Below are 10,809 nucleotides of genomic sequence, written 5' to 3'. Positions count from 1 at the left end.
GAACAAATAACTGCTTTTGAAGACTATGTGCAGTCCATGGACGTGGCTGCTTTCAACAAAATCTAAAATCCTTCTGCTTGCAACAATAAAAACTTAAAAAAAAAAGTATTTCTGTTTTTAACTTGCTTAATAAATACATACATACATAACTTGCTCTTTCATGTAAACTGAAAAGTATATGAGTACACAGCCGTAGAAGCATGATATCTTCTCACATGTGAAAGATGTGTCTGATAAGACCCCATGGGCTTTTAAAAACTAGATGCATGCAAGTAGTCAGTGAAATACAAATAAGTCATATGCAATGATTTACTTTATTATCTGCACATCTACTATGAGTAAGTGGAGAAACTGACAAAAAAAAAGTAGTGGCTTATTTACACCACTGTACACATGTAAGATAGAACTGCTTATTGCAGTTTACAACTCTTCGTTTAGCCTACCTCTTGCTGAACTCATTGAATTAGGCTATATACTTGGAAATATGAAGGACTAATGTGGCTTGCAGAGGGTGTGGCCAGAATGCTTCTTGGAGTCAAGGATGACAAAGCTTTATCCCACATACTTTGGCTGTGTTGCTAGGAGAGGCTATTCTTTGGAGAGAGACTCATGTTTGGAAAGGTAGAGGCTCAATGGAATAGAGAAAGACCCTTAATGAGATAAGTAGGCACAGTGTCTGCAACAATGGGCTCAAGTGTATCAGAGATGATGAGGATGGCACAGTAGAAGACAGGGTTCAGATCTGTTGTTCACAGGGCTGCTATGGATTATACTTGACTCAACAGCACCTAACAACAAAAACAACAACTGGAATGTGGAGTTCCACTTCCTCCAGTCTACTACCTATGGTGATAGGAATGAGACTTTTAAAAAGAACAAAGTTATGGGTTAGATACAAAGTCTTCTTGGAATGTAAGTCTGTTTTGTACATTGATAATAAATCAGTGATTTGTATATTGTATGCAGAAGGTCAAGGACTGCAGCCTTCAATATGGATTGAAGCTCAACATCAAGAAAATAAAGATTCTCACCACTGGGCCAATTGGCAGCATAATGGTAAATAGTGAAGAGATTGAGATTGTTCACAGCTTCAGTTTGCTTAGCTCTACAATCAACCCTCTTGGTACCAGCAGCCAGGAAATTAAAAGACGAATTGGAAAAGTTTCCTGTCAGAGATCTCTCCAAATTACTGAAGAGCAATGATGTAAGACTGGAGACTAAGGTGTGCCTGATATAGGCCATGGTCTTTGCAATTACTTGTTATGCATCAGAAAACTGGACAATGACTAGGGGTGATAGAAGGAGAGTTTGATGCCTTTGAGCTGTGGTGTTGGAGTAGAGTATTGAATATACCATGGACTGCTAGGAGAACAAACAAGTTCGTCCTGGAGAGGGTGAAGCCAGGCTGGCTGCTCCTTGTAGTCAAGGATTCTGAAGCTTTATCTGACATACTTTGGACATGCTGCAAGGCAAGATCAATCCTTGGAGAGGGATGTCATGCTTAGGAGGGTGGAGGGAAGTATAGGAGAGGAAAACCCTCAATGAAATGGGTTGATTCAGTCATTGGGGTAATGGGGATAGGCGCATTAGAGACAAGATTGGCAAGGGATAGAGCAGGGGGTTTAGGGCTGTTGTACATAGGGTCGTTATGAGTTGCAGGCAACCTGACAGCACATAATAATAACAAATGGCAGTTTGAAGGAGAAAAGTAAACAGTTCCTAAAATTTACCAAAGTTAACAAACTGGATTCCTTTCAAAGGATCTCCAGATTTGTCCTAATGAAGAGTCTTTTATCTGAAATGTTTAGACTGGATACCTAGGAAATGTGTATAGGAAATTGCCCAGCTGATGTGCAAGGTTTGTTTTGTGGTTTTTTTGTTCTCTTCTACCGTGAAATCATATCCTACTGGTGCAGGAAGAGATTGCCCCTTCTTCTCCAGTGGAGCATCTGGTGGATTCAAACCACATGCCTTCAGGATTGCAGCACAGCTTCCTGCCACTAGGCCACCATAGCTCCCTAGGTGTGCAAGTTGTATACTGCATTGAAACAAATGAGGGAGAGAACTGTTTAAAAGGAATATGTGATTAGGTATTATATTCAAGACAAGAGTCCAGAATAAGAGCTGCATAGTAAAGTGGACTAGGGACCAGGAACCGGGGTGGGGAGAGGGAGGATTGTATAACAATGAAAGAATTTTATTTTTCTTTTCAAAGAAATACGTGAACTGGGGGAGGGGTGGGGAGGCAGGAAAATGTGCAACAGTGAATGAATAGATATCCAAAGTCTCTGTAAACGTTCATTAAAATGTCCATTAAAAAAAGAATAATATGACAAAAAAAAAGAGGTAGCATAAAGTGTCAGTGTGGGTGTCAGAACTCAGCAAATAGAATAACTCTCTTAATTTCAATTTCAACAATTGCTTTGAGGACCATGATCTCAGTTTTATTTTTAGTTGCTGGTGAGTCAATTCTGATTCATAGTAACCTCATGTGATTCCCCGTTGTTTAAAATAAAAGTTGCAAGGAATGGCAGCTGTGGCCAAGTGCTTCTAGCTACTCACCAGCATTGAACTGGTGGGGAGCTCCTTCCTGGTGGTATAACAGCACTTAAGGATAGTGCTTCAATAAAGGAAGCCACCACCAGGGACAAAGCACAGAGCTTGCCTTGCTTTGATTAGTCAGGCATGATTAATCAGTGTATATCCCGAATGAGATGAATTAACACAGTGACTGGGATATGTGGTGCAGGTGTGTCAGAGACGGATTGGCTCAGGATAGAGCAGAGTTCAGAGCTGTTGTGGATAGGGCCCTGATGAGTCACAGGTGACTCGATGGTACTTAACAGCAACAACATCTGATATCAGTGTATATCTGTTTGTTTCATCATGATAAAACTGTTGGATACCTAGAAAGTATCCAGGGTCTGCACCCAATTTTCTAAGAAGGTGTTTTAGGATTTTTTAAATTGATGTATTTTTTGGAATGAAAATGATGGCTATAGTAGAATAACTGTAATAATGGTAATACTATGAACAGTAGCAGCTAAAATTAATCAAGTATTTTCTTTGTGTCAGACACTGAACTGAACACTGGAAAATATTTTCTATTCTATCCTCATGACAGCCTTGTGACATAAGTGCTAATTATATTCCTATTTTTATAACTGAGAATAGTGAGCCATGCTGTTGTATGTACTGTCAAGTCAACTATGCCTCATAGCTACACCATGAACAACAGATTGGAAGCTTGGCCTCTCTCTCACCATCCTCACCTTTCTGCTGTAACAGTCATTGTGTTGATCCCTCCAAGCATAATGTCTTTTTCCAAGGACTGACATCCTTGCCATCATGCCCAAAGTATGTGAGACAAAGTTTCACCATCCTTTCCTCTAAGGAGAACCATGGTTGCACATCCTCTAAGACAGACTTGTTTGCTATTTTGGCAGTCCATGGATTATTGGATGATCTCTAATACCACAAACTAAAGACATTGATTCTTCTTCTGTCATTCTTACTCACTGGCCACCTTTCAGATGCATATAGGAAGCAATTAGAAAAACTATGGCTTAAATCCAGTACATGGTTCTTAAACTACTATCACTGCTCTTTAATACTTTGGAGATTTGACAGGAGATTTCCCCCGTGCAGCTTGTCTTTTGATTTGTTGACATATACTACTAGAGGTGTTGAGTGTAGATCCAAATGAAATCATTGATAGTTTAAATCTTTTCTCCACATATCATGATGTTGTCCATTGGTCCAGTGATGAGGATTTTTGTTTTCTTGATGTTGAGATGTTCCATATTGAAGGCTTTAGCCTTTGATCTTCTGCAGGAAGTGCTTCAAGTCTTTGTTACCTTCTCCAATCAAGGTTTTGTCTCCTGCATAATGCAGGTTAGTGATCACCCTTCCTCCAATTTTGATGCTACATTTTTCTTCATGTAGCCTATCTTCTCAGGTGATTTGACCAGCATACAGACTGAATAGGTATGAAGAAAGAATTTTAACCTGACACACACCTTTCCTGATTTTAAACCATGCTGTGTCCCTTTATTCTTTTCAGACAACTGCTTCTTGGTCTACGTAAGGTTTCACATGAGGACAATTCTTCCAAAGTTAGATATTATTTGTTATTATCTACACAGACAATTGCCTTTGTACAGTTAATAAAACATATGAACATCTTTCTGATAGTCTCTGCTTTTAGCCAGGATCCATCTGACATCAGCAGTGATAACCCTCATTGCATGACCTCTTCTGAGTCCAGCTTGAATTTCTGGAAGTTCACTGCTGATGAGCTTTTCTAGTTGTTTTTGAATAATTTTAAAGAATATTTTATTTGCATGTGATATTAATGTTAGATAATTTCCACATTCTGTTGGATCTACTATTTCTTTGGAGTGTGAACAAATATGGATCTCATCCATTCACTTGGCCAAGTAGTTGCCTTCAAAATTTCTTGGCATAGACTAGTGAGCATGTCTATAGCTGCATCTGTTTGTTGAAATATGCCAATTTGTATTCCATGAGTTCCTAGGGCTTAATCTTTTGCCAATGTAACTTGAACTTCTTCCTGAAGTACTATTTTTGATCATATACTACTTCCTAAAATGGTTCAGTGTCGACCAGTTCTTTTTGGAAAAATGACACTGTGCAAAAGACCTCTTGAAACTGATAAAGAACAAATATGTCTCTTTGAGGATTAAGATACATCTAACTCAAATCATGGTGTTGTCAATTGCTTATATGAATATGAGAGCTGGACAATGAAAAAGGAAAGCTAAGAACTGATACATTTGAATATAGTGTTGGCAAAGAATGTTGAATTACCCTGAAATTCAGAAAGGTTAAGAAATCTGTCTTGGAAGAAGTACAACCACAATACTCCTTACAAGTGAAGATGATGAGACTTTGGTCATATTATTAGAAAGCAGTAGGATCTGGAAAATGACAGCATGCTTGGTAATGCAGAGGGTTAATAAAAAGAGGAAGCTTCTCAATGAGATGAATTTATGCAGTGGCAGGAACAATGAGCTCAAGCAAAGTGACAATTGTGAGGATGGTGCAGGACCAGTGTTTTATTTTGTTGGACATAGGGTTTCTATGAATGGGAACTGAGTCAGTTACACCTACAACATTAACAACAACAGTAAGGGATGCATGGCTAACTGGTGGTAAAACATTGTCTAAGAAATGGTTTCAGAAGCACCAGCTTCCTAGAAATAAAAATGAAATTGATATTCTATCAACAACATCAGTACTAGTTAATATTTTCCCATAAGGTTGGCCTCATCATCAGGCATTCTGCTTTTGGATACAATTTTCTTCTGGTATGTCAATCTCCTTTTCTCCTCCCTCTCCCAACCCCACTCCCATCTGTTTCTTTGCAAAGATGATTGATGACTGAGTCTGGAGCCAGAAATGACTGACAGCATCTGTAAACCCAGGAGCTCACAAAAAAGTAACTAACTGGAAAGTCATTAACTGATGCAGAAACTCTCTTCTGTTCCCATAAGATCATTGGCCCCTGGGAACAAGACTCTTGGGCTCTTTTACTCTGAGAGATTATCACAGCAGTGTAGAATGCACGTGGTAAACAACAGGGCTGTTGGAGGCAAAGACTTAGATATCTGCTTCAAATGAAATAATATTCCAGAATCATATCATTTTTATTATTGTTTAAGCAGCAAAGGGTTAATTAAAAGTGCTGTCTCGCCTCTAAAGATAGACTTTTCTCCTTTGCCAATATATGACTGTTTATACTGCTAGTTCATTTCTCCTGTCTTAACGATTTTTTATTGCCTGCTAAACTAAGTTTTCTCTAAATTGCTGGAGAAGAAAAACACCCCAAACTGCTTATTCCACCGAAACTGGCTCTTATATTGGCCTATACTATATTGGCCAAAATGAAATCCACTTATCCAGGGCACTAAAGTTGATAATATGGGAGCAAGGTTTTTGATAAGATTTTTTAAAAATCCTCTGGAGCCACAGTTGGTCATTACTTAGCCTGTCAATCTCATGTAGTCAGTAGGATTTCCTCTACCGCCTCATTGGATAATTACATTTCGTTTTATTGTTTGTGCTACTATCATATAAGCACTGAGAGGAAAGAAACTATGACCAAGAGCCTCTATATAGAGAATCTGGAGTGTAAAAGATGTTTGAATGCTGGTCATGGTAACTTGTGGGAAATTAACCTCCTACATTATGGCACAGTTGACTAACACCAGGATCATATGACTTCCTAACTGCTCTGTTCTTCGGCACATATCAGAAGGGTTGAGCTAGTGGTTTCTAGTTCTAGAGAGGGCATTGATACTTCAGTGGTGGAATTCTTGCCACCTATGCAAGACACTTGGGTTCACTTCTGAGCCAATGCTTATAATAGAGGTTTGCATGTTGTTATGGTGCTGAATAGATTTTAGCAATCTTCTAGACTAAGGCAGAGTAGACAAAGAAACCTGGTGATCTACTTCTAAAACTCAGCTAATGAAAACCATCTGAATCACAATAGCTCAAGTCTATAACCAAACATAGGGATGGTATAAGGCAGGGATTTGTTTGTGCAGCAGGTCACCATGACCTAGGGTCTCATTGACAGCTATCAACAACAATCTAAGGATTCTAAAAGTGCTCCCAAGGACATAGGTCTGCTAAGGTGCTCTCTTGGCACAATACAGAGCCCAGGCAAGTCACTTGGCTTGAAATTCTGACTCTCCCACTTCCTTGTCATATGATCCTGTGCAAGAATTTCTTTTTCCTGACTCCCACTCTATAAAGAACAGGACTTTTCTCTATCACTAACATTTTATGAGGATTATCCTTCAAAGAATAGGTTAAGTTCTGTAAAAATACATTTAAAAGTCTGTAAATTTTAAGTGGAGTGTGTGCATGTGTATGTGTGCTTTGTGTTTATGTGGTGTGATGAAAGGAATTAGAGGTAGGCTGTTTAGGAAAACATTGATTTTGTTATTTTACTGGAAGTTTAAGGCTTTCTCCCCAATTTATAGACTAATCAATACTTAATGTTAAAGCTCAGCACCAACTTTGAATACTTTCTAGGAAAATCACCAGCAAGTTATTCTTAGTTCACCACATATTACTTCTTGAACAAAAAGAAACTAATTCATCTTTGAATGTTTATCTCAGCAAGTTATTTTTAGTTCACCACATACTTCTTGAACAAAAAGAAAGTAATTCAGCTTTGAATGTTTATCTATGGCATGGAAACTTGGCTTAATTCCCTAGACATCTGTAATGTCATCAAGTTTACCCAAACATTTAATCTAAATTCTATGGGCTATCATTTAAGGCCATTATGGCTAGCTTTCTCATAAATTAATCTATTTAATAGTTCTTTATCCTGCTCATTCAATTCTTTTCTATTTCTACTTTCAGCTATCATCCCAAATGCCTTCATTTTATTTCTCAGCCAGTTCTCTTTTTCTTGACTCAAAAGTCATCATTTGAAAATATTTATCACTCTTAGTTGGTCTCCTATGAAATCTGAAGTGCATTTCATCCAGCTGTTTAAATTCATGATCACGGATTTGCTAATCCTTACTCTGTGAATCAAAGAGAAGGGCTCTTGCCCAAATCCCCTTTTCCTCTGAATGCATATACTTGCTTTAATCAAAGAAAACAACCCAAGGTGAGCAGGGAGAACAAAGTCCCTTCCTTGGGTGAAGTGGCTCTTACCACAAAGACTTCACAGCAGATGCAAAGGCCACTGTTCTTGGTAAAGGCATGAGTTATGTCCAAGAGAGCAGGTCTTGTCATGGGTGTCCCTGTTAAGACAATGCACTGAGGTCTGGAAATGAAAAAATGAAAGTGTGTGAATTAGCCATTGTAAGAAGCCTGTGCACCCAGAACCACCCCGAATGTAATCAATAGCAATGGGAGTCTTGGTGAAAAGGGACGTCTGCTTTCCTAATTATTCATTAGGTCCCATCATAATTTTTCAGTCATCTTGCCTGTTCATGGTGCTACCTTTGTATTCTCAATGACAATAAAAGGGTAAAGTAAAACACAAACAAACAAACAAAATGCAACAAAACAGTACCACTAAAGAACAAAACAAACTTAGGCTTGAGTTTCTTTCTCTTTTTGCCTCTGAATACTTGTTAACTACTCTTTGAGTTGGATCCAACTCATGACAACCTTAATATAAAAAGATAAAACCTTGTGCTGTCCTGTGTCATTTGTGTGTTTGTGTCCATTCTTGAAGTTATCGTGTCCAACCATTTCAATTGGGATTACCCTCTGAACATCATATTGTTGCTGTGTACTATCAAGTCGGAACTATCCCTTAGCTGACCCTTCAGCAGGTTTCCAGTCAGTAAATAGCACAGAAGGAGATTGCCCAACCTTTCCCCATGGAACCGTAGGTGCATTTGAACTGCTCGTCTTTGGGATTTTAACACAACTTATTACCACTAGGGCAACAACGCTCCCTCTGGATAACATGGTAGCTGAAATTCCTAACCCAGCTTTGTTTCTTTCTAACATCAATATTTTCACATTGTTTGGCATCCTTCTTGCAAGCTTGTCTTTTGAGATTCCATTCTAATAAAACATAGCTATTAAAGAGCTTAATGTGTTACCTTTGCTAAAAAATTCAGTAACCCACAAAATCCTACTTAAGTGGAATTAAGCGCGCTCCAGTGATTAAAGTGTGTGGGGTTTGGGGAACTTCTCTCTGAAATCATGTCATTAGGCCATTCCTTTCTTTCTTAGGTAGGAAGTGACAGCTGGCATGATGAGTCACTATTGTTGGAGGCTGGCATAGCTCAGAGTTGAAGGGAAGAAATAGGAAGTGCTGTCATAAAAATGTGGCAGATTGGTGTGATTATTGATTTTTAGGATATTTCCATAAAGCATGCTACTAGTTTTTGTCTCCCGTAAAAAACAGTTACATCTAATGTGGGCATTGATTCAGGTTTCCTGAAAAGCAACATTACCTGAAATTTTTCACATGATCTTCCACAGTGGTTAGTTCCAGGGCATTATCTAAAGCACTCACATAGGAAAGAGCCTGCGTGGAGGAGCCCCAATTCACATCTGTAGATGTAAGAAGAAATTGGCATAAAAAGCATTAACCTTTCCTCTGGATAGAGTGAGTAGTTTTTACAAGTCATTCTGTTCTTGAATTTTCCCCAGTTGTGTTATTGGTAGAGCACCTAAGTTAGAGACCCTATAACCTAGCATTTCCTATGAAGAGCATCATGTCTTCCTACAAACCCTGTGAAACCTTAGAAAGGAAGCTTCTTTCCAGCTACATGCCAGACTGGGAAGCAGAAGCCTTAGAAATCTTCTATCAAAAGCTGCTTGATGGTGGAGATCTGTGGAACATACAGATAGAATTGGGAAAGAGGTCAACCTGTTAATAAATTAAAAGGCTCTTTACCAGTTCTTAAATGGAAATTGAAAATAAACTTTGAATGTTGTTAGATATCATCAAGCTGATCATGACTCATGGCAACCCTATAAACAGATCTGAACCCTGTCCTATCCTGTGCCGCCAGCTTCACAATTTCTGACATAGTCAAGCCCATGGCTTCAGTCACTGTGCCAACCCACCTGATTGAGGCACCTCCTCTCTTTCGTTGTCCCTCTACCTTTCCAAGGAGGGGAGGGGAAGTAGAAGGTGAAGATGGGGACAGGGAGCAACTGGTTAATCGTAGGGTCACACAATTTGATGAGTGAAGGGAGCGGTGGGTAAAGGAAAGGGGAAAGATTCGGTGTAAAAAAAAATATATATGAGTTTTATAAGTAAACCTGTATAAAATAAAAGTTTTATTTTCATAAAATAAGTCTTAAATCATACCTCATACCATAGTAAAAAAAAAATCTCAGAATTGACTATAGTCCTAAATGTAAAGCCTAAATCGTTCAAGCTTCTGAAAGAAATAGAAAATTTTTGTATTTTGGGTTAGAGAAGTCATAAAGGAAGAAAATTGATAAGTTTGACATTATAAAAACTAAAAATCCCATAATCTTTATGTTTTGGGGTTTTACCCCCTAGGTCTCTGATGGTACAAGATGTGGATCTTGCTTGTTGTTTCCCAGTTGATAGGTTTTGTGTCCTTGTCACATACCAGTTGATCATAGGTGGTGGTCATTAGGTGCTGTTAATTTGAGTATGACTCATAGTAACTCTATGAACAAACTCTGCCCTATCTTGTGCCATCCTTGCAATTTCTGAAACACTCAAACCCATTGCTGAAGTCATGTTGTCAATCCTTCTCATAAGTGGTCTTCTTCTCCTTCACTGACCCCCATCTTTTCAAGCATGTTGCACCTCTCCAGTAAATTGCTTCATCTAGCTATATGTCCAAAGTATGAAAGCAGAAGCTTCACCATCTTTGTCATCAAGGAGCACTCTGGCTACACTCTCTCCAAGACTTACCTGTTTACTCTTCTAGCAGTCTGTGGGACATTCAGTACTCTTCTCTAGCACTACGACTCAAAGGTATTGATGCTTTCTCTGTCATTCTTATTCATTTTCCAGCTCTGCAATGCATAGCAGATAACTGAGAAGACCATATCCTGACTTAGGTGCACATTAGTCTTTAAATTGACATCATTGCTCTTCAGCATTCTGAAAAGATCCCTTACAGTGGACTTGCCTGGTGCAATATATCTCTAGATCTCCTGACTGCTGGTACCAAGAGTATTAATTGTTGATCCAAGGATAATGAAATCATTAGCAACTTCAGTCCTTTCTCCTCCTATCATAATGTTGACTGCTGGTCCTGTGGCAAGGACCTTTGTTTTATTGATATTTTTCTTTTTTTTTCTTTCTAT

General features: G+C 38.6%; 1 protein-coding gene across 2 annotated transcripts in view; it reads right to left on the bottom strand.

The window, feature by feature from the left end:
* SLC12A1 (solute carrier family 12 (sodium/potassium/chloride transporter), member 1) overlaps positions 1 to 10,809 on the bottom strand; it is a 139,070-nt gene that overhangs the window by 62,315 nt on the left and 65,946 nt on the right. For both annotated transcript variants that reach the window (XM_006895292.1, XM_006895293.1), the window contains exons 15-16: positions 8,964 to 9,063; positions 7,702 to 7,813 (exon numbers count right to left, since the gene is read on the bottom strand). In XM_006895292.1, the coding sequence (XP_006895354.1) occupies positions 7,702 to 7,813; positions 8,964 to 9,063 (212 nt within the window). The remainder of the gene's footprint in view (positions 1 to 7,701; positions 7,814 to 8,963; positions 9,064 to 10,809) is intronic.

This window comes from Elephantulus edwardii, unplaced genomic scaffold, assembly GCF_000299155.1.
Source record: "Elephantulus edwardii isolate Elephantulus edwardi_28Jun2011 unplaced genomic scaffold, EleEdw1.0 scaffold00164, whole genome shotgun sequence".
Classification (NCBI taxonomy): domain Eukaryota; kingdom Metazoa; phylum Chordata; class Mammalia; order Macroscelidea; family Macroscelididae; genus Elephantulus; species Elephantulus edwardii.
Note: the sequence above shows the minus strand (reverse complement) of the source record. Positions and strands in the feature narration are given on the sequence as shown.